The following is a 22543-nucleotide window of genomic DNA, read 5'->3' as shown; positions in this document are numbered from 1 at the left end:
TGAGCCCATGACATCCCTGCCTGATTTTAAATGTTCCTTCCTTTTCTGGGTATTTACTCTGCAAACACCTTCATTTCTTCCGCAACACACCAAAGGCCCAGGTGCAAGTATCTCTGCTGCAGCCTGGATGATAACCTAGTTGTATCTGTAAATCTGCGATTTTCCGCAAGCATTCAGCAGCAGAGCCTGTCCCAGGGAGACCCCAGGCGGAGCCCGCTCCTCCGGACTAGCGAGGGCAGCGCGCGGAACACCCTCCGGCCACACGCCCGCTAGGAGGACGTGCGGGCACGAAACGCAGCTCTCGCGGACAGGAGCGACCGGAGGGCGGCGCGGAACTCAGCAGTCCCGGTGGCCCGGCGCTCGTCTCGTAGGTCCGCGTCCTTCCGCCTGAGCCGGGTCACCTCGCGCGCTATCTGGTTGAAGAGGTCCCGTTCCACCACGTGCAGTACGACCACGGCGCCGCTGGACAGTTGCTGCTTCAGCACCTGGAACACAATGTCTCCCCGCGACCGGCGTCCTGTGCTCCGCCGCGCCCCCTGCCGCAGCGGCCGAAAGCACCCCTGCTGCTGCAACATTCCCGACGGCGAGTCTCCCGGGAGCCGGCCTCCTTCTCCTTCATGTCCTCCGCCCTCCCGGGCTGGGACTTGGGTCTCCAGACGGAGGGCGGGCGAGCTATCCTGCCACGAGCAGAGGCGGCCCGCATCTCTTATCTACCGTCCCGCCCCGCCCACATGGCGTCACGGAGGGCAGTGTCGGGCCATGCTCGGGCGTGATTGTCCTCAGAACGCAGGCACCGCCCACTGATGGTCATGGGGCGAGGACAAACGGGACAGGGCTCCTGGAGATGCTAATTGGCTGGAGAAAACAGATGCCGGGCGTTGATTGGATGAGGGGGAGACAAAGGGTGGGAGGAAGGACTCGTGCATAGACTTGGGGCCTGAGAAGGCCTAATCCTGTCTGTGGGTCTCATGAAATTCGGGGCATAAACTGCCTGTGGAGTGCTCCTTCTCCACTTCAAATGAGCCTTCTCAGGATTTCGGATCACCGGTTTGTTACAACGCTGTAGCAGTTTGGCTCTTCTTGGACCAGGGGAGTGGAAGCTGGTTTTTCTATTTAAAGAGAAGATACTGAGAACTGAGAGGATACAGCAGTATTATTAGATATGGCTTTTCCCAAGGCAGGGGATAAGGAGGAAGCTAGGGTGCCATCTGGAGTCCAGGAAAAATAAATGTCATGAGGATAAATGTAATGTCTCCCACATGGATCCCGTTGCCTAGCTCACAAGTTCTTCAGAGGGAGACTTACGAACTTACTGTGAAAAAAGAATTGGCAGTTTCAAGAGACTGTAAACTCTGTGAAACTCAACAGGGCTAAAGCTACAAAAAGCTCAAATATAATCTTAACCTTTGCAATGGGGTGATAAAATGGAACTCTTAAAGTCTCAGATTGGGCTAAGGTATCACTAAAGGCAGAGAACAAATACAGAGAATCCCCCCTTCCCCTCCATGCCAAAGAAGTTAGTGCTTCTCTTCAGGATTTATTACAAAGGATGAGGCTTGGCTCATCCCTTACTTCAATGATGTAAGAATTTGAAGAGAGGCTGAGAGATAAAAAGAGGATTTCTTTGGAGAGGGTTACTGCAGGATTACGGAGTTTAGAGCTTTATTATTTTGAACAGTATCAGACTGACAGAACCAAGAGTTTTCTTGGGTCTCAAATCAATAAAAGACTTTTTATTATCTAACCAAGAATTATGGAACCTGCTTGTGATTTCATCCATGGGACAGAGAAATTAGGATTTTGCAGATGTCTAGTAAGGGACCAGGAGGGGAAAGAATAAAGTCTTTTTTTCTGTTTGTCCCCTGTGGAGTCCTGTTGTTTTGATTAATGAAGGATCTTCATTAATTAGTAAAGTATCTGGAATAAGGTGGGTGATCTTTCTTCCAAACTTATACTGGGCAGACAAATATCATGTTGAGTCATTGGTACCACAATTCAAGAGTATGATATCGGCAGGACATAGTGGCTTCATCCTAAAGGGTAGCTTATGATCAGACAGCATGTCATTTGGGCTGTTTAGGCCACAGAGGAGAAGCTTGGGATAGCCGACAATCATCATAGACGAACAACAAACACACAAGCAAATAAGTTCCTAAACTGATTTCAGAGAACTATGAGTGCTATGACGGAGAAGGAAGAGGACACAGTGGGGCAGAGAATGACAAAAAGGATCTCAGTAGGTGATCTTGGAGCTGAGATTTACGACGAAGGAAACAACCCCATGAAGAGCTGGGGAGTGGGTGCTCCGGAGAGAAGGAACTCCCTCCAGCATGCTTGGTACATTTGAGAAATAGCCAAAAAGTGGGAATAGTAGGACAGAGTGGACAAAGTGAGGAAAGGTGGGGTGGCCGAGAAGCAACCAAGGGCCAGACCACACAGGCCTTGAGGCCACAGTAAGGGTTTTGGATTGTACTGGTAAACATGAAAGGTTTTAAGCAGGAGATTTGCTGCTTCCTGCTTTGTGAGGGTGAAAGTGGAAAGAAGCAGATCAATCTGGCAAACACTTTGCAGATGTGATTATTTTAGGATATTGAGTTGGAGAGATTATTTGGATTATCTAGGTCGGTTTGGATTATCTAGGTCAGTCCAAATGCCTTCACAAATGTCCCTATAAAAGAGAAGCAGAGGGAGATTTGACACAGACAAAAGAGGAGGTAGCAATGTGACCAGGGAGACAGAGATTCGAGTGATGTGACCACAGGCTTGGTAATGCCAGGTCATCATTAGAAGCTACAAGAGGCAAGGAAAGGATTTTCCCCTAGAACCTTTACCAGAAATATGGCCCGGATGACAGCTTGATACGAACTTCCAGCCTCCATAACTATGAGTGAAAAAATGTCTGCTGTTTTTAGCCACCAAGTTTGTGGTGATGTTACAGCAACCACAGAAAACTAATACAGGTGACTTGGAGTAAGGTTTTAGCAGTGGAGAGGGCCAGAAGTGATAGGATTCAAGATATATTTTTACAGATAGTATCAGCAGGACTAGCTGATGTATCAATATATGGTGTTGGTATTACAGAAGAAGAGTCAAGGATCACTCCCAGGTTTTTGTTCTGAACAAGTGGGTGGATGATGGCAACATTTACTGAGATAGGAGAGGGGCAAGGATTGCTAAGTGTTATGTGTTGGCCACACTCATGTTTGAGAAAATATCAACTAGCTTTTGTCACTGCTATGTGCCAGGCACTGTTCTAGTTCTTAACTCAATTATCAGTGTAAAGGGGGCAGTTAGATATGAGTCTGGAGCTGAAAGAAGGCTAGGCTGGAAATATAAACTGGGAGTCATCAGTGTACTGTATTTAAAGCCATGGAGCCAAATACATCAAACAAGAAGAAAGAAAAGAGAAGACTTGGTCCAGAAGAGAGAGGACTTGGTCCAGGGACAAAGCCCAAACCAGAGGACACTCAATCTGTTTTGCCTAGACAGTGGATGAAGATCCAGCAAAGGAAAGGAGGAGCCGATGAGGAGGGAGGAAAACCAGGAGTGTGTGAAGTGACAGAAGCCAACCTGTAGTGGAGGTTGTGGCGTTGCATGGAGGGAAATATCTACATTGTCAGATGTTGCTCTAGGGGTAGAGAGGCAGAGAACTGACCACTGCCTTTAGCAAAGTGGCTACCCCAAGTGGCCTTGACAAGCGCCATTCCAGTGGCTCGGTGGAGAGAAAAGCTCCATGCGAGTCAACTGAAGAGGGAATGAAGTGCGGAATAGTCTGCAGCAAATACAGGCAACTTTTCGGATGACTTTTGACGGGGAACAGAGGGAATGGGCCATAGCTGGTGGTTGCCTTGGGGGTCTGGAGAGGGCTCTAATTGGTTTTAAAGGTGTCTGATTCTGCAGCACGTGTTTGCTTCCTGGTGGCAATTGGGAGGGGGAAAACGAAGGTGAAGTACAAAGTAGGAACAACTGCAGAAGCCACGTCCCTGGGCAGGTTGAAGGGGCTGGGGCCGGCGCACGGGAGGAGGGCTTGGCCCTACTTATTCCATTTCCCCAAGCCTTTGGTCACCAAGCACAGGCGGTTGCCGCGGAAGCAACCCGTCCACAGCCCCCGCAGGACTCAGCAACGAACCTGAACACTTCGCGTGGGAACCAAGGCTCCCAGCAGGCGTTGCGCTGGGCGGTTAGTGCGCAGGCGCGCGCAGCCAGCCTCCGACTCTCCCCTCCCCGGCAAGTCCGGGCCCCAGTTCCAGGCTGGAGCCACCGACGCGAAGGGGGACGGGTTCCTCTTAAAAGAGAAACGGAGGCGGCGCGCGCTAGGTGGGCCCCTGTCCTCCCGCCGCTCTCCGGGCCTGCGCGCGACGCTGGGGAGGCGCAGGCGCAGTCGGGATGAGGGCGGGTGGGGGCGCTCAGGTAAGGCCGGGGTGGGGGTGGACCGCGGCGGGAGCTCTGGGCGGCCTGGGGGCTGCCTTAGGAATTGGCCCATCCGACGCAGTGTGAGTGTTCAATGGGGCGGCCCGAGACGGAGCGGGGGGCGCCTTCCAGACCCCCCCTTCCCCGCCCCCCTGTCCCGGCCCCACCCACAACGACCCAACTGTGAGGAGCTCTCCCAATGCACACGACCTCTCCTTCCCTCATCAAGCAGTAAAGACCCATGCCCTTTTGAAGATGAAACTGTTACCTTACCCTCTGCCCCGTCCTAGTCGAAATTTCCTTACCCAGAGCTCTAGTTCTTCACGTCAGTGGGCCCAGGATCAGGCCATTCTGACTTTGATGCAGTCCCCCTGCCTCCCACCCCCAAGATACCCACCCCATAGCGCTAATTTACACTCCCTGTAATGGAAGCAGAAGTGGTTTGGACCCAGTGGCAGCGAATGCTATTGCAGTGGTTTAGTTCTGCCTCAGTTCACCGTTGAGGAAACTGAGGCCCCAGCGGAGGGTGGAGCCGAGGCCTCTGGCCCCGGATCAGGTCGGCCCACACGCGTGTCTCCCCGACCCCGCAGGCCCTGGTACTCATGGCTGCCTCCCCTGCGGACGCGTCCCGCAGGCGGCGAGAGAAGCGGCGGCAGCTGGATGCGCGCCGCAGCAAGTGCCGCATCCGCCTGGGCGGCCACATGGAACAGTGGTGCCTCCTCAAGGAGCAGCTGGGCTTCTCCCTGCACTCGCAGCTGGCCAAGTTCCTGTTGGACCGGTTAGGGGCCGGGTCAAGGGTTCTGGCGGAGGGCACCCAGGCTGCAACACCCAGCACCCTACCCGCCCCCTTTCCCCCACATCAAGTGCTGGCCTGCTGCTCCTTCCCACTGGCAGATTTCTCACTTCAGCAGTAAGGCCAGTGTGATTTGTGGCCTCCCAGGGTCTCCCCCCACCTCTTGGTCCCAGAGAATAGGGGACCCCGTAAGTGTGTGAATGCCCAGAGCTGAGGGCAGTTGGCCACATGGGCCCCCACCTGACCTGCCTCTTGTCCCCCTGGCAGGTACACTTCTTCAGGCTGCGTGCTTTGTGCAGGTGGGTAGGGCTAGGGGTAGAGGATTAGGAGTCAGAGAGAGAAGAGGGGCAGCAGGGAGTTGGTGTGACCCAGAAGCACCCTCCCTAAGGGGGTTGGATAAGAGGGAGCCTTGAGTGAGTTTGGGAAGAGATGGGGGAGTTGGGGAGCCCAAGGAGGCAGCCTGTGGAGAAGGGAGCAATATCTCAGAACCCTGGGGTTTGGGCTCCGAACAATGGTAAACTGGATTAGGGACCAGGATTGCCCAGGGGGTGGGGGTACAGGGCTGTCTGAGTGTAGCTCTCCAGGATGAGAGGAGAGGACCTCCCAGCTCACCCTGACTGTTGCCTTCACTGCTCTAGGTCCTGAGCCTGTGGCCCCCAAGGGTCTGCAGTATCTGGTGCTCCTGTCTCATGCTCACAGTCGAGAGTGCAGCCTGGTGCCTGGGCTGCGGGGACCTGAGGGCCGAGATGGGGGGCTTGTGTGGGAGTGCTCAGCCGGCCACACCTTCTCCTGGGGCCCCTCTTCAGGCCCCACATCTCCAGAGGAGCCTAATCCGGTCCCCCTTGCAAGTACTGGCCAGAGAAGCTGGTGCCCAGAAGCCAGGAGTGGGCCGGAGCCCACAGGTAGGCTGGGGGAAAGAAGAGTTATGGAGAAAAAAGGAGGGAAAAGTGTTCTTGTCCCTGTAGCTCAGAGCCCCATTCTTTAAAAATGATCCTTTCTCCATGGAAAAACTCTATGGTGACAAGGAAATACATCCTCAAATATACTTTTAGGTATGAAAAGCAAAATACAGAATTGGATGTATGGTATATTACCGTTGGTGGAAAAATAAGAGGAGAAAGGAAAATATTTGTACTTAAGAGTGTATCAGATATTTCTGGAAGGGCATGTAGGAAACCAGGTTACCTGTAGGAGGAATGAGGTGGCTGGGGTATAGTATTGGAAAGGAGACTTTTCACATGGCTCAAAAAAAAAAAACCCCACTTTTTTTTGAACCATGTGAATGGACCATCTCGAAAATAAAACAACCCCTCCCACTCCAGTAGCCTCTGCCCCCGCTTCCTCCTTCCTAAGCGTCTTCCTACCACTTCAGACCTTAGAACTCCACCTGTCCTCGTCCCTCCAATACAGAGTTCCTTCCCCTTTGACCCTACCTATGCCAACAGGTTTGGAATCTAAGCATGATGAGAGGACTGAGGAGGCCAGGTTGCCCGGGTGAGTGTGGGGCTGCGGGGGACAGGACAGACCTGGGGGGACAATGGGAGTGAGGGAGCAAGACCTCATGCTTGCCTTCCTTGGACCTGCAGAGGGGTGGAACCCCCGCCGGAGGCCTTCCCATCCCTAGGAGAAGACGGAGAAGAGGAAGATGAGGATGAAGAGGAGATGCTCAGTGATGCCAGCCCATGGACCTACAGCTCCTCCCCAGATGAGCAAGTTGGGGCTGAGGGAGGATGCTGAGCAGAGCAGGACGAGGGAGGGGGTGACTGGGGAACCCAGAGCTTTGCAGACTTGAGGGAGGGGCTTGGTGGTGGAGAGGGCAGGGTAGGCTTTGGAAAAGGCAGAAAGAACTAGAGGCTTTGGATTGGGTGGAAAGGAAGTTAGGCTCTGGGGGAAAATGAAAGCTGAAAGTAGGTATGAACAGGGAGCCTGTGGTAGGGGTAGGGTTGTTCTGAGTTTGGGATCTTTGCAATGTAGGGGTTGGGGCTGGGCTGGGGCTGGCTGAGAATCCAGGGAGATAATGCCTTCCTCTTTTTCATTCTCCTTTCAGCAGTGAGCCAGATGCCCCCAGACCACCCCCTTCCCCTGTCACCCATGCACTTAAGGATGGGGAGTTCCCCCCGGCCCCTGCAGCTGTCCCAACTCCTCTTGCTTCGCCATCCTCATCAGCATCCTCATTGGGTTCTGGAGCTCCTCTGCCTGTGGAAGTCAGGATACAGCCAGAGCTCAGGGGGACCCCTCAAGCAGACCAGCAGACTGAGCCCCTGGCCAGGTAACCTGATGGCTGACACGGAGGGCAGGGGCGTCCGGGGACACGGCCCTCCCTCGAGGCCCTCTGCTCCCTCTTTGCTGCCCGTAGCCCTGGGAGTCAGGCTCAGTCTGCTCTGGCCTCGGCCTGGGATGAGGACACTGCTCAGATCGGCCCCAAGAGAATTAGGTAGGACCGGGGGAAGTGGCTCTGGGTAGGGGAGGGAGCGGAGAGAGGTGGAGGAGAGCCTGCACAAGTCCTCGTGCTTCCTATTCTCCTCCCCCAGGAAGGCTGCCAAAAGAGAGCTGCTGCCCTGTGACTTCCCTGGCTGCGGAAGGATCTTCTCAAACCGGCAGTATTTGAATGTGAGGATGTGAGGGGTACAGGTTGGGTTCTATGTAGCCTCATGGGTGGAGGAGAAGGGCTGAAGGAGAAGCTGAGGCAAAGAAGCCTAGGGTGTGGGGGGAATTCAGAGCCAGGGAGAGAAGAGTTGGGATGGACGTGCAGAGCTTGCCTATAGTTAGTAATCACTAATCCAGATGACTAGTAGATAAGGCAGAAAACCAAGCCTCAGGTGCGCAGCTGCTGCCCACTACTGCTTGTCACACAGGCCCTCTGATGACCACATGGAGATGACGGTGGCATTCCTCAGGCTTTTGGGGTGCTAGTGACTATTCTAAGCGCTTGATATGTGTCAAGGCATTTGATCTTCTCAGCATTCCTATGAAGTGGGTGCTGGTACTACTCCTGCTTTGCAGATGAGGAAACCAAGGAACACGGAAATGTTAAGCATTGCCCAAGGCTTCTCAGCTAGTGGGTCACGGTGCTGGGTTCCTCACTCCTTGCCCAAGGCTTCTCGGCTGGTGGGTCACGGTGCTGGGTTCCTCACTCCTTGCCCAAGGCTTCTCGGCTGGTGGGTCACGGTGCTGGGTTCCTCACTCCTTGCCCAAGGCTTCTCGGCTGGTGGGTCACGGTGCTGGGTTCCTCACTCCTTGCCCAAGGCTTCTCGGCTCGTGGGTCACGGTGCTGGGTTCCTCAGCCCCTCTGGCTGCCTTGCCCTGCTGTCCCACGTGGGCGGTCCTCACTCCAGGAGGATTAGGGGACAGACCTGTCCCCAGCCTCCCTGCAGGAGAGGTTTGAGGCACAGAGAGAGAAGAGTCCCAGCCCCACACTCAGCCAGAGCTCTCACGGGGTTCTGAGGCCCGGAGAGAACCCAGACCCGAGGGATGGTGAAGCCTGGGTGGATGGGATTTGGGAGAGGGGGAAGGTCCCCAAGTGGTGGGGAAGCTCTGGGCTTCTGAGAAGAACATTCAGCGGGGCTGGTCAAACATACCTGAGTCTATTAATGGAGGAGACTGAAGTAGCCCGCAGCAGCAGTTTAATTATGGGAAAATGGGATTATGGAGAAAGGGAAAGCGCATGCAACTTAGTGAGCCAGGATGTGAAATTAGACCAGATAAAAAGAGAAATAGTTTCCAGAAATACTTGGGGAGTTAAGGTTGAAGAACACACTATCCTTAAAAGTGTTCCAGGTTGAGAAGGAGAGAGAGAGAGAGAGAGAGAGAGAGAGAGAGAGAGAGAGAGTGTGTGTGTGTGTGTGTGTATATATTTCCAAAGCAGATTTAGGAGAAAATGATATAATCCCATGGTGAGCTATTAATAAAAAGTAGGCCATCTGAGTGATATTGTTGTACGTTGATATTGATATCAAGAAGAATAATCATACCCACCAAAAAATGTGTTCCCATCCCTGACAGATGGCAAATCCATAGTTAGGGAACCAAGAGTGTCACCAGAAGTGCACTTTTTTCGGGGACCTGGGCATTGCAAGGTGAGGTTGTGGCAAAGAGGTGAGATAATGGAAGTCGAGGACAGGATAGGGTGAGGGCAGAGTTTGGGGTCAGCAAGGGATGGGATTGGGGTGCTCATGTGTAGGTGAGGACTGGCCAGGATGATATGAGCTGGCGGTGACAAGGAGAACTGTTGTGGGAGAGGCCACAAGAGCCTGCCTGCTGGGTCAGCTCTGGTGGTTGCCCCGAGGAAACCATGCGCTTCCTCCCCTCCTAGCACCACAAGAAGTACCAGCACATCCACCAAAAGTCCTTCTCCTGCCCAGAGCCGGCCTGTGGGAAGTCCTTCAACTTTAAGAAACACCTGAAGGAGCATGTGAAGCTGCACAGTGGTGAGTGGTGGAAATGCCTCCTCACCTCCCCCTGTGGGTCCCTTCACCTCCCCCATGAGGCCAATCACCTCCTATCTGCAGGTCTTGTCACACTGCTCTGGGATAACTCTCACTCACGCACTCATCCTGCACTTTCTGTGTGTTTAGATCCTCCCTGCTTGAAACTGTTCTAGGTGCTGGGATACAGCAATGAATAAAGCAGGCAGTACTCACCTAAGATGTCCACTCTAGTGAAGGGCTACAAAGAGCTGGGAAAGGTCCTTTGAGCAAAGACCTAAGTGAAGGGAGGAATGGAGGCTTCGCCACATCCACAGGCAGCACATGAGAGGACCCTAAACTGGCATCTGCGGGCATGTTCCAGGAACGGAGAGGAGGCCAGGAGATTAGAAAGGAAGGAAGAGACGTCAGATAGGTGGTAGGGGCCTGCGAGACCACCATCGGTTGGCTTGGCTCCTGGCCAAATGTGATGTGGGCACCAGTGCGGCGGAGGGAGAGACAGAACGGATTTTAAAAGGAGCACTGTGGCTGCCATGTGGAAAATAGGGGACAGCAGGAATGTGCAGCGCACAGTGATAGTGACCTAGACGGTCGAGTTGGTGAGAAGTGGCTGGAGACTGGCAAGAGAGTGAAGATGGAGCCAGGGCTACTGTGGGAAGAACAGATTGTCCATGGGTAGGACTGTGGAGTCAGGGGTGACTTGGAGGGTTCCAGCCTGAGCCAACTGGGCAGAAGGTGATGTGATTTCCTGAAAATGAGAGAGAAGCAGGCCTCAGGAAAGGGACCTGACATTTTATTTGGGACATGCTACTTCGGTATCCCAGAAAATGTGAATCTCGTGTTCAGGGGAGATGTTGGGCAAGAAAAAAGCGTTCATCGTGAGCATATGGGTGGTGTTTAGAGCCATGGGTGGAGTGTTCGTCCAGGGAGAGAGTGAACGTAGGTAGAGAGGAGGTGTGAGCAGGGCAGGTAGGAAGGCCAGCTACAGAGGGGCTGGCGAGGCAGGTGAAGAGAGCCGTATCTGAGGAGCCAAGTGGAGAAAGTGCTCCAGGGAGGAGGGAGGGGTGAGGCGTGCCGGTGCTGCAGAGCTGAGCGAGATGAGGATGCGCACAGGCCACCAGGCAGGGTGATGGGAAGCCATCCTTGACCAGATGACAAAATGGCAAGTGACAAGGGAGATGGCAGCCAGAATGGACTGGGTTCAGAGCGGAGACGAGCTAAGGAAGTGTAGACAGCAAGTATGGACAACTCTTTGGAGTTCTAGTGTGAAGACAAGCAGAGAAATAGGTGTAAGTTGGAGGGCTGTGAGCCTGAGCACAGAGATGGGAATGATCCCACAGAGAGGAAAGGCTTGCTGATGCCAGGGTGGGTTGAGCAACCTTAAGTCGTTGAGGAGGGGTGTATCTGAGCACAGTTGGAGGGCAGCCCCAGGGAAGCAGGGACTATTCACATATATGGGCACAGAAACAAGTTGTCTGGTGGATCAGGTGGGGGGAGGATGTGGGCATTCTCTCCTGGCTCCTCTCTTCTTGGTGACTTATAAAACGAGGTCACTGCTGAGTGAGGCTGGTAGAAAGAGGAGGTCGTGTGGAAAATGCCCTTCTGAACTCTAGAAAGTGGGAGAGTGAACTGACCGAGGAGATGCAGAGGCATTGTGTGTGCGCGGCGGGGGTGAGACTTGACACTTGTAGTTGTGTATGAAAGTAGAGCTCAAAGTGGGGTGATGGTGGGGTGTTGTAGGTTGTGTTTCTGCCCCCCTTGGCATACGTGTGCCAGCCTGGATCAGGCCAAGGGTTGTATTTATCCTGAGTTGGGCTTTAACCAAGCAGGCACAGCTGAGGAAGAGAGGGACGGGTGAGTTGGCAGTGTGAGTGGAGGAAGGCTACAAAGATGCCCTGGAAATGAACTGGGCAAAGAGAGGGGAGGGGGACAGTGGGAAGGCAGTGGGCTGCTGGACTGGCAGCCTGGAACTGTGGGGTAACTGTAACAGGACAAGGTAGGGGGCCCTGGCTGGAACTGGGATGTCCGAAATTGTGATCTCAAGGTGGTTCAGTGATGGGGCATGACCTGGGAATGGTGGCTGAGAAGGGTTGTGGGGGGCGGCCAGGTCTATGAAGGCCAGGGAACAGGGGAGGGGAGTGCTGGACATGTAGAAAAGGAACTGACAGCAGTGGTGATGGCTGAGGAGAGGGCCTGGAGCCAGAGCTGTGTGGAGTGCAGGAGCGTGGGGGGGATGAAGGCTGTAGGGGTGTGTGTGCGGTCTGACGGCAGGGTATACAGAGCAGCGGTGGGACAGAGGTCTACAGGACGCCATGAAAAGCAAGGCTACCTCCTCTGCTGCAGGAGGTGTAGGAGAAAAACCACAGCAGGCCTGTGAGAACTGCTGGAGCTGGGCGATGGGCAGGTGCTGTTAGAGCTGGCAGGGGGGCAGGTTCAGGGAGAAAGGAGAGGGGATTGGCTCTTGACACCCACAGGGCGCCTGGCAGGTCACACGGCACTGTTGGGGGTGGGGTGGGAGGAGTGAGATATGCAGGCTGAATAGGGACAGTACTCCTTCGGGGGACAGTGGGGGTGGACCAAGGAAGGGCCTCAGCTTGGGGATGGATGCTGGGCTGTCCCCCATGTGCCCACAGATACCCGAGACTACATTTGTGAGTTCTGCGCCCGGTCTTTCCGCACCAGCAGCAACTTGGTCATCCACCGGCGCATCCACACCGGAGAGAAGCCCCTGCAGTGAGTGTAGGGAAGAGAGCCTGGGGTGGGGGGAAATGGGGAGGTGCTGGCAGGACATTTGGGCAGTTGGGACCAGGAGGAACCCCTGGGGAAGTCAAGATGGGCTGAGGCCCCTTTCTTCCCTCTGCTGTCCCTGGCTCAGGTGTGAGATCTGCGGGTTCACCTGCCGCCAGAAGGCGTCCCTGAATTGGCATCGGCGCAAGCATGCAGAGACGGTGGCTGCCTTGCGATTCCCCTGTGAGTTCTGCGGCAAGCGCTTCGAGAAGCCAGACAGTGTCACAGCTCACCGCAGCAAAAGCCACCCCGCCTTGCTCCTGGCCCCACAAGAATTAGCTGGTCCACTGGAGTCCTGTTCCAGCATCTCTGCCCCTGCATCCCTGGGGACCGACGAGGGATCCAGGCCCTCTCTGGCTCCTCAGGCTCCCACACTGCTCCCTTAGCAGTAAGCACTCCCCAGAATTTGGGGAGCCAGGGACTGGAAAGGAGCAAGGGCCGACTGACTGGTCCCTGGGGACCAGGGTGATGGGGAGTGCAGGGCAGGGGCAAGACTGTACTCTAGGGGAGACAGGCTACTTTAGTCTTCTTAAAGGACAGAATAAACCCAGTATTTTACATGGACGTGTGTGAGCAGAGCAGCAGAGCGAGTGTTTGGGCACCTGAGGTACAGGAATCTTGATTCCTTCGGAAGCAGGCTCTCCTGGAATGTGCCTGAGTGCACCCTAAGTGCAGGCCTTATTCTTCTCTCTGCAGGCCCCCACCTGCATCCACCCTGAAGACCCAGCTTTCCCAATTCGCCTTGGCACTCCCTCCACTCTTGCATTCAGGCAAGGCACTACTAGCTAATTCCAGAGGGTTGGGCTGGAGTAGGATTAGAGGTATGTGTCCCTGGGCCACATTTGTACTCTCCACTAACCAAGAGAACCAAATGTATAGGGGCCCCTGAAGAATCTTGCCTTCCAGTGCAAAAATGAGGGGGCTATATGTGCAAGATTGCTGAGCTAGCTTGGGAAGGGACCAGAGACCTTGGAATTTTGAAAGGGCCTGTCTCTTGGGTGACTCCTGAAGTCTGCAAACACAGCAGCCTCAGGTTTGACAAAGGGAGCTCTTGGCATCTGGAAGTCAAATAATTCTTTATTTCACCACCTGCAAGCAAAAAAATCAGCCAATTAACAGGGAATTTTCATCCCTGCACTGTGGCCTCTGTGGAGCTCAGTTTCCTCATGGCTCCAAAGCTTAATTTGTGTAGAGCGTTCTTACTGCACTTGGCAGTGCCCAGCTTTGTGGACCCATGTGGTCTTGACTCAGGTCCCAGGGCTGATGTCCCCCACCTGGAGAACACTGTCCTGAGAGGCACCTTGATCTGTACATCAACAGGTCTGTCCTATGGGACAGGTGGGCAGCCATGCTGAGAGCTCCTGCCCACCTTTACATGGTATGAAGCACTTCTCTGGGTGGTTCTGGTGTGGAGATACCTTTAGCGAAGTGAGCTTTCCCACTATCTCTCTGCAAATTTTGAAGCTGAGGGAGAAAGCAGCAGAGAGACTAACAGTCAAGTGAAAGGAAGAGGCAAGAAGACCACAGGGCCTGTGGGATGTGACTCTGGCCACGTCTGTGGTCATGACCTGAAGAGGCATTACACCGAAAGTGTATGGAAAGAAGAGGTACAGGACACTCGGGCTGGAGAAAGGAGACGGGACAAGAGAAGACAGGATGCTGAGGGGAAACCAGGAAACACCCGAGAGCACAGCAGCAGGGACGGGACACACCAATACTTCGGTGCTCTTCCACGCGTGGGGCCTGGGAGGTTCCCCCTGCACCTACACCTCAGGGGGGAAGGACGGGCAGAGAACAGGCAAAGAGCTGACAGGGGAAGTAGGCGTAGGGGTGCAGCGAGAGGCCAGGTGAAGTGCTACCCACAGAGGTGGAGAAAGGTAATATGCCACGCTGTCTTTCCACAGAACTCCATCTGCAAGTTGTCCCACCCATCCCTATGGCACTATAAAAGTGCTTATCTAGCCCAATCCAGAGAAGACTCTCAGCAAGTCTTTCTCAACTGAGACACAGAAAGCCCTGGCTTTTCCTGTCCTGCTTGCCCAGCAAAGATGAGGGCAGTGCCCGCCTTGGCCTGAGTGGCAGCCGCAGCTGTAGTTGCAGCGGTGCGAGCACGTGTGTGGGCCCGCTGGTGCTGCGACAGGGAGCGGCTGTGGCTGAAACACTTGCCACACTCCGCACATTCCGCCGGCCGCTCGCCCAGGTGCGTCTTGCGGTGCAGTGCCAGCTTGGAGCCCACACTGAAAGCTTTGCCACACTCAGGGCACTTGTGGGGCTTGTGGCCAGCATGGTTGCGCCGGTGCACGTTGAGGTTGGACACGCACGTGAAGTGCTTGCCGCACAACTCACAGCGGTAGGGCTTCTCGCCTGTGTGTGTGCGCCTGTGCTTTGTGAGGTCCGAGCGGTCGCTGAAGCAGCGGCCACACTCGGTACAGGGGAAGGGCCTCTCGCCTGTGTGGATGCGCTGGTGCACCACAAGGTCGGAGCGCTGCCCGAAGCCCTTGCCACACGTGGCGCATGCGTGTGGCCGCTCTCTCTGGTGGCTGCGCCGATGGCGCAGCAGTGTGGAGCTCTCGCTGAAGCGGCGCCCGCAGTCGCTGCAGGCGTAGGGCTTCTCGCCCGTGTGCGTGCGCTGATGGCGCACCAGGGTGGCGCTCTCCAAGAAGCCCTTGCCACACTCTGGGCATTTGAAAGGTTTCTCACCTGAGTGCGTCTGCAGGTGTCGCGTTAGTGTGGAGCTCTTGCCAAAGCTCTTGCCACACACACCACATTGGTGTGCGTCCGAAGTGCCTGGCTGCCGAAGTGTGGAGTCACCAGGGCTCCTGGCCGCGTGGACACGCAAATGGCTCCGAAGTCCCGCACCGCTGCGGAAGGCCCGAGGGCACTGAGTGCAGCGATGGAGCGTGTCAGCGGGCACGGCCGGTGTCCCCCACGGGTGTGCCCGTGCCTGGTGGAAGCGCAGTGCGCTCTGGCGGAAGGCACGAGGGCACAGCGGACAGCGGCGGGGCCGCTCGGGAGGGTGCCAGTGGCGCCTGTGCAGCAGCAGAGCCGGGAGGTGTGGGAAGCAGCGGCCGCAAGCTCGGCAGCGGCGGGAGCGGCTGCGCCGCCTGTGCGCGCTCTGGTGTAGGTCAAGGCGGCCGCTGTGATGGAAGCTCTGGCCACACTCACTGCAGATGTAGAGCGTCTGGCCCGCATGAGCGCGTCGGTGCGCACGGAGGTCTGCGGCCCGTGCGCAGCGCTCGCCGCACTCCAGACAGCGGAAGCGGCTGTCGCCACCGTGGGCGCGCTCATGCCGCAGCAGCACCGAACTGTAGCGGAAGCTCTTTCCACACTCACCGCACCCATAAGGCCTGCCGGCTGCTGCCTCTGAGGCACCAGCGAGCATGATGAGGGCCGGGCCGGGCGCCCTCAGGGTGCGGCGTGCCGCTCACGCTCTGGAGTCCACCTCCTCCAGCTGACCGTTATTTTCAGTTCTCTTAAGGCCTAGAAAGGGAACGGTAGCAGAGGGAAGAGAGGGAGGCCTGGAAAGCTGGTCCGCGGATTCCGGGGTTCCTTCTCTCACAGCAGGTGCTGTGGCCGTTTCAGAGGTGGGCTGCAGCTAGGTTTACCATGTGCCGTGAACCCTGCAGGGAGAAGGTCACTGTGAGCCCCAGCAACATCTATGACAGCTACACCTTGGGGGATGGAGGGGCAAGCACAGGCTCCCCGTTTTCTGTACCTTCCTCAGCTAGACCATCTCTGGAGTTCCATTCTCCAAGAGGAGGCAAAGCCATGGGAGTCCTAGAAATATGGGGGGGAGGGGTCCTTGTGCCACCAGGAAAGGCAGGAGGGACTCAAGAGGGGAGCTTTCCTCCAGTACACTGCTCGGAAGGGAAGGAAGAGTGTCCAGCTTGTTTTATGACCTTAGCCCAGGGACCTTGGCCTGGAGATGCACTAGGAAACGACCAAGGAGGGATGGGTAATGAGAAGTCCCCTGGGCCTAAACCACATCAACACCTTCCTCTGAAGACCCAGGGTTCCTGAGTAACCAGTGTGAACCCAGCCAGGCCTGGGTTGGAAGCGGTGAAGCATAAACCTATCCAGCAGCAGCCTGGGCAAAAGGCTCAGGAAGGGCTGGGACCTGGGCAACGGAAGGTATCTGAGAAAACCCGAAGTATTGCTCCTTAGCTTTGGACAGCACCTGATACACAATCACACCACATCAGTACACAGTCTCAAAGTTCCGTGGCCTAGCCTTGAGAAAGCAACTCAGGATCCAGGAAAGGGGTAAAAGGAAGCATGGATAATTCATAAAGAATATTATCAAAAGTTGATGGCATTATCAAAGAAGTGATTTTCACATTTCTAGGGAAGGCTGGGGAGAAGGAAGGGACATCCTTTCGAATTCTCAGGGCATTCGAGTTGTTTACAAACATTCTGCAGACTTTCCTCATTGCCCCAGCTCCAGGGATCTGAGAACCTGGATTAGCAAAGAAGCCCCTCTATGGGGATGGAATCTGCTCTGCTATTTTGTTCATCTCAAATGGTATCCCTGAATCCTCCTGACAAGTTGGTCCAAGTGGCTCTCTGTGAGCAGGGTCAGCATTTGTGCACAGAACCTCCTGTGCCCTCTATTTAGAGCACAAATTGGGCTGCTCTCCTCACCTGACTGGCCTCACCACTGACTGTTCCCCTCAAGATCCATGGATCTGTCCCCAGTTCAGTTCAGTGGGACACGGGAGACAGGTATAGTCACTATAAGTTATAGGCCATGTCACCCAACAGATCAGTGAGAGTAAGCAAACAAAATAGTCATCAGTCATTTTCTTATTAGCAGATGGAAACTCAAATACCCAGAACTGTGGTTAAAACACCCCATAGACGGGGTCCTCATCTTTTGGATGCAAATGGGGTCAATTGAAAAAAGCCTTTAAAACTACAGACCTGCAGGGGTGGGCTCTGAAGCTTCTGTTCCCCTCCTTCTTGGGAAGGAGTGGTGGATATAGCATGTTCTCTCCCTGTGCCTCTGGAGCAGGATGTGCTGTGCCCTGCAGAAAGGATAAAATAAGAGGGACAATGTGAATTTTAACTGAGCAAAGGGGACAGACGCAGGTAGAAGAGAAAAGAAGGAAACATTTCTTGGAAGAGGGTATTTTTAAAATGGATATTTTCAAATATAAAAAACTAACAAGAATAGTACCACAAATCACTCACTCACCTTCAGCATCTATTTACATTTTGCTATTTCGTTTCATCTATGACACTCCCCCCACCCTACCCCAGCCCATACACTTTTTTTTGGGGGGGGGCGGTGGTGTGGAGTATTTTAAGTCCTAGACATCTTATTCAAAGAGGATGAGTTTTAAACAAAATCTGCAAGCAGGGGCAAGAGCCCCTCTGCAGACCTGAGAGCAGACTTTAGAGGGAGTTTCTTGGTTCTTCCAGAGAGAGTTTTCAGCCCAGACACTTGCTTGGGCTGCTAATTCTAGCTGGTCAAATTCAAAAGAATGTTTGCCCTTGTGTGAATAAAACCTTCTCTCAAGGATCAGTGGTTGATCCCAAATGCCAAAGAGAGCAATGCTTATGTCCTAGTGAGTATCCCCCCTCACCCGAGTATCTCTGGAGACCCTGGCACCTCTCAGGCCAAGTTTCTGGGATTACACCCTCTGCCAGGCTACTGCCTTCGAGGGCACATGGCCAAGGAAGGTAAGACAAATGCACAAATGAAAACACACACACATAAATGATATATAAACAAAGATACCATTTTGCCCCATCACAGACATGGAATAAGAGACCCCGGTCAAGGGTGCAGGTTTTGTGCTTGAGTGCCAGGGTGTATCCTTCAAGTCTCTCTTCTGTACCTCACCCCATGCTGGAGCTTGCCCTGGAAGGAAAGGGTCTATGCTTGGGAGGAAATCTGAAAGAAAAAAAAATATTACTGTGCCAAAAGAAGAACAATTTCTAGACTGTCCTAACCATCATTTTCCCGATTGAGTTCTGAAGTTGCTATGCCACCAAATTTCTTTGATTTTTGGAAAAAAATAAGTACAAGGGAGGCTTTGAAAGAGGGAAGGGGGTAATTACATGTGAATTGATGAAAAGTCCTAATTGTTCAGTACTTTAAAGTATTTTAGTACCTTTCAAGTATTTAATACTTACAAACTTATTATACGTAACTAATAAAAGACAATTACTAAGAAAATAAGCTAATGGCAAAAATTAATATTCACAATAAAGATAAATTTCTGTTTCGTATACCACAAAACTTGTTTCTTAATAGATATTGCAGTCATTTCATGCCATATCTAACTGTTCACAGGAGTGTTGGACTTAATCAGGATTTAGTACATTTACTAACAATCTACCGTGAGAGAAGTGTAGTTCTTTTTCTTCTGAGTTGTGTTGTTCAGTCAGTATAAAGGTTTTCCTCCCTGGTTATCTTTTCTGCCAGGCCAACATTTCTTGGGCATGATGAAGAGGCAAGTGATCATCTCACAATTCCTCCATCTTGAAGCCAGAGTTGGATAAAACTGGTCTGGGCTGCAGGAGTGGGTCTGAGGGCTGTCTCAGCTGTGCTGTCTGCTACAGTAGCCACAAGCCACATGTGGCAACTGAAATTTGAAATGTGGCTGGTCCAAAGTGAGATGTGCTATAGGTCAAATACACTCCAAACTTCAAAGACTTAGTATGAAAAAAGAATACAAAATATCTCATTAATAATGTTTAATGTTGACTATATGTTGAAATAATATTTCATATATATTGGGTTAAATGAAATATATTTTTAAAATTTATTTCACATGTTTTTAAGAAAAGTGATGATTATAACTGTGGCTCACATTTTTATTCTATTAGATAGTGTTTGCCAAATGGCCTTTCCAAATCCTGGAACAATGTACAAAGGGAGGCTGACCCACCTCACAGTCCCTGAAGGGGATTGCATGGGAAGAGGTCACCAACTGCCCTGACCCTTAGAGCCTCAGTAACCAGAAGACAGCCACTCTTCTCATCTCCCAAGATGTGGGGCTCTGGCCACACCCTCCAGGGGGCCCATCTGCTCTTCAGGAAAGTGAATATCTGTACTGCCATCTAGGAGACCTGGTTGGGACTTGGTGTTATAACTCATGCAAAGCCTATCACTGCTGCTTTCCAGTTATTACTAGCATCAATATGGAATGGCTCTCATGTTTCTGTGTATGTACCCCTTTCATCCTCCCAGCAGTCCTTTGAGGTGGGTACTACTGGTTACCCCTATGTGACTTGAGGTTCCCCTATGGTGCAAGCTCATCCAGAGCCACAAGGACAGCAGGTGGGTCCAGGGACAGGAAGGGGATGGCAGGCTGGGAGGCCTGTCTCTGGCTCTCCCCGATAGTCCCCAACCTTTCCTGGCCCTGGCCAGCTGGCAGCAGTGCGGCAGGAAGCCCCAGGCGGCCCCAGGGACCATCATGGGACCGGGGTTCACTCTGTGTACTCTGTGGTGGATTCCTTTGTGGTCCTGGTAGAGGAAAGGAAACGGTCAGCCTAAGAAGTGGTTTGGGGAGCAGTAGCTGCATTCGGGAGAGAAGATTCTTCTGCTGGCCTCTCTGTATATACTTACCCCCCACCCTGGTCCCAGTCCTAAAGTCTGTTGCCCAGCCCTAATGACAATGTAGTCTCCAGGACTCTGAGACACCCCAAGAGGCTGCTGAAATTTACATCCATCTAGAGGCAAATAACCCACTTCTCACTGTTGGGAGGAGGAGGGGGGAGGAACTGGATGGATGGAATAGTTTCCCTGACCCTCTGGAGCCTGCTTTGGGGCCTTTCCACTTGTAGTTCTTGCCACCTGAAAGCCCTTTCTCCGCTTCATTCAGGGCTCTGCGCCAATAATCCCTCCTCAGAGAAGCCCTACTGAGCACCTTCACGCCTCCAAAACAGTGATTACCAATCTACTCTGGAAAGGTTTCGGTCTCTTTTCTAGGTGAGCATGGGGTATGAAATCCAGTGCACCAGAATGGCCACTCCTCACTTCCCTTTTTCCCATAACAGAATCAAGGTCCAGTACTTTAAAAGACATTGCCCCTTCCAGCTTCAGATCCAGTCTGACATGTTTAAGGAGTTGGTGGAAACAGGAATGACAGCTCCCTCCCCATTCCAAGTACCCAAGCCCAATCATGATCCAAACAGATTCTTTTGCAAGGTTTTTTCACAGATTTTCCTGTGAAATCTGGGAAGTGTGGAGAATGTATGTATGTTGACAGGGAGAGAACATAGTAGGATAGTTTATTCTCTATGTTCCTTTGACACATGCACAAGACTACAGCCCAGAAGGGCCAGAGGAGCCCAGAACTGGGATGAGGAAGGGACTATATGGTACTTTGCACTCTTCCTAGGCCTAGCAAGAAGTTGGGCACACATAAGGTATCTAATGCTTTTTTAAAATGATGTATTAATCTGGAATACAATTCTTTCAAACGTTAGGTTCCTGGAGGAGAGGGCCTCTCTCTAGTCATCTTATCCTCCACAGCCCTATCCACTGCATATACTGCAAATACTCTGACTTGGTTTACTAAGTCCTTAACTGCAACCTGTGTAGGAGACCGGAGAGGCAAGTGTCCAAATTCTGGGTCTTCCATTACCAGCTGTGTGACCTTGGACAGGGGACGTGGGGTGTCTAACACTCCGGCCTGAGAAAACTCAGTAAAGGAAGCTGTAATAATGTTTCCTATGAAAAGAGGGAAGGTGTTAAGTCTGAGAACTGCAGTTGCCTAGTTTGTAGGATTTACTCTCGCTGGAACCCTGAAAAAGAGGTCTGACTCTTACTGCCTACGCATCCTAAACGTTCTGCAAGACCTTTTTAAAGTCTTTTCCCCCCGACCCCCCCCCCCCACGAAAGAACCCTACTTAACAGGATTAGAGCACTGTGGGGCTTTCGTAGACCCTCCCTACACACCGGCAGCTTCGAGAGTAAGTAGTGACATTGGTTACTCATTTTAAGACTTGGTGCCTAGTACTTAACGGGAGCTGAGCACAACTATTCGAGGAATGAGGAACGCCCCACAGGAGCAGGTCGCCTTCCCTGGCCCTCCCGCAGCGCAGCCAATCCCGGGTGCATCAGTCAGTTTTCGTCACGAGTTACTGGTCAGATTCTCCTTGCATGAAACTTCCCACCCCGAGCCCACCCCAGCTCTTCACACTTGGCGCCAGCCCACGCGAAGGGCAAGGCAGGGCACCAAAAACGTAGTGGAGAGTAGGGGGCGTTTAACATCCACCGAGCCCAAAGGCTGCCGCTGCCCTTTTAAACTGACTCAGCCTGTCGATGTCCGCGTCGTGGGGCCGCCAGCCACGAAGGTCACCAGGGGAGGACTGGCGAGGACAGACGGAGGGCAAGGCCTGGGAGGAGCAGGCCGCGAGGCAGCAGCGGGCGTGCGCCGGCCAATCGCTTGCTCCGCTGCGGCGCCGCGTCACTCGTTGCCGGGGCGTCGTTCTCGACGGCTGCAAACGCTAGCCGCCCGGAGCGGAGGGAAGAAGCCGGGCGCAAGTTGGGGGCCACTGCCCCGCGCTAACCCTCCCTCCCGGCCCTTCGGTCCCCTCACCGGTCGCCGACTGGATCCTCGGACACCGCGCGGCTCCCACTCAGCTGGCTCGCCGACCCCAGCCTCCCGCACTGCGGGACTGGGGCGGGGAACGGAGGGAAGGAGCTGGCGGAGCGCGGGGCCGCCGAGTGGGGGGAGCTGGGAGGCGCCTCGGGATTGGGGGTCAGGCTCCAGCCCCGCTCTCCCGGGTTGGCCAGTGGTCTGCCTCATGAGGGCCGCGTCACCGGTTGCTGGGAGGACTAGGAGACGTAAGAAGGCTCCACTAAAGGTTCAGCCTCGCCTGCTCAAGCCAGACTCCCAGTAAGGGGGCGGAGCTAAAAGGCGGGGCCTAGGGAGACTCCGGTCCCGCCTCCCTCCCTTGTCAAGACCCCGCCTTCTTCCCAGGCTTAACCAATCCCTGCCTCCTCCTTTGTCCACGTCCCCTCCCCGGGCCTCTTCCAGCCCAATCAGAGGAAAAGGCGCTGACCCACGTGCACCGCCTCAGCATCCAGTGGCGGGGTCCGGAGTCCCTATGTGGTGTCCTGCGGCTCACAGGCGCCCGCTGGGTCGCCGAAGAGGGTCCCCGCGGGTGCTAC

At 53.8% G+C, this 22543-nt stretch overlaps 2 protein-coding genes across 12 annotated transcripts; one reads left to right on the top strand and one right to left on the bottom strand.

Moving 5' to 3' along the window:
• Positions 1–4219: 4219 nt before the first annotated feature.
• On the top strand, positions 4220–12959 carry ZNF692 (zinc finger protein 692). 8 transcript variants are annotated; one of them, XM_060092627.1, is made up of 12 exons: positions 4220–4317; positions 5001–5188; positions 5471–5502; positions 5842–6105; positions 6649–6697; positions 6790–6912; positions 7251–7472; positions 7560–7637; positions 7735–7813; positions 9516–9630; positions 12261–12360; positions 12503–12959. In XM_060092627.1, the coding sequence occupies exons 2-12, from the start codon at positions 5013–5015 to the stop codon at positions 12798–12800; spliced, it is 1536 nt and encodes a 511-aa protein (XP_059948610.1). In that variant the 5' UTR covers positions 4220–4317; positions 5001–5012; the 3' UTR covers positions 12801–12959. The 8 variants fall into 8 exon arrangements, with proteins under 8 accessions (XP_059948610.1, XP_059948611.1, XP_059948614.1 ...); XM_060092626.1 differs by lacking the exon at positions 4220–4317 and adding an exon at positions 4324–4410 and having other exon boundaries at positions 7254–7472; XM_060092625.1 differs by lacking the exon at positions 4220–4317 and adding an exon at positions 4324–4410.
• A 514-nt stretch (positions 12960–13473) lies between these two features.
• On the bottom strand, positions 13474–22177 carry ZNF672 (zinc finger protein 672). 4 transcript variants are annotated; one of them, XM_060094988.1, is made up of 5 exons: positions 21969–22177; positions 18752–19074; positions 18155–18310; positions 17335–17438; positions 13474–16034 (listed from the first exon to the last, which is right to left on the bottom strand). In XM_060094988.1, the coding sequence occupies exon 5, from the start codon at positions 15794–15796 to the stop codon at positions 14396–14398; it is 1401 nt and encodes a 466-aa protein (XP_059950971.1). In that variant the 5' UTR covers positions 15797–16034; positions 17335–17438; positions 18155–18310; positions 18752–19074; positions 21969–22177; the 3' UTR covers positions 13474–14395. The 4 variants fall into 4 exon arrangements, with proteins under 4 accessions (XP_059950971.1, XP_059950970.1, XP_059950969.1 ...); XM_060094987.1 differs by having other exon boundaries at positions 18759–19074; XM_060094986.1 differs by lacking the exon at positions 18752–19074 and having other exon boundaries at positions 21969–22176.
• Positions 22178–22543: the final 366 nt, after the last annotated feature.

Source organism: Mesoplodon densirostris, chromosome 3, assembly GCF_025265405.1.
Source record: "Mesoplodon densirostris isolate mMesDen1 chromosome 3, mMesDen1 primary haplotype, whole genome shotgun sequence".
NCBI classification, from domain to species: Eukaryota; Metazoa; Chordata; class Mammalia; order Artiodactyla; family Ziphiidae; genus Mesoplodon; species Mesoplodon densirostris.
Note: the sequence above shows the minus strand (reverse complement) of the source record. Positions and strands in the feature narration are given on the sequence as shown.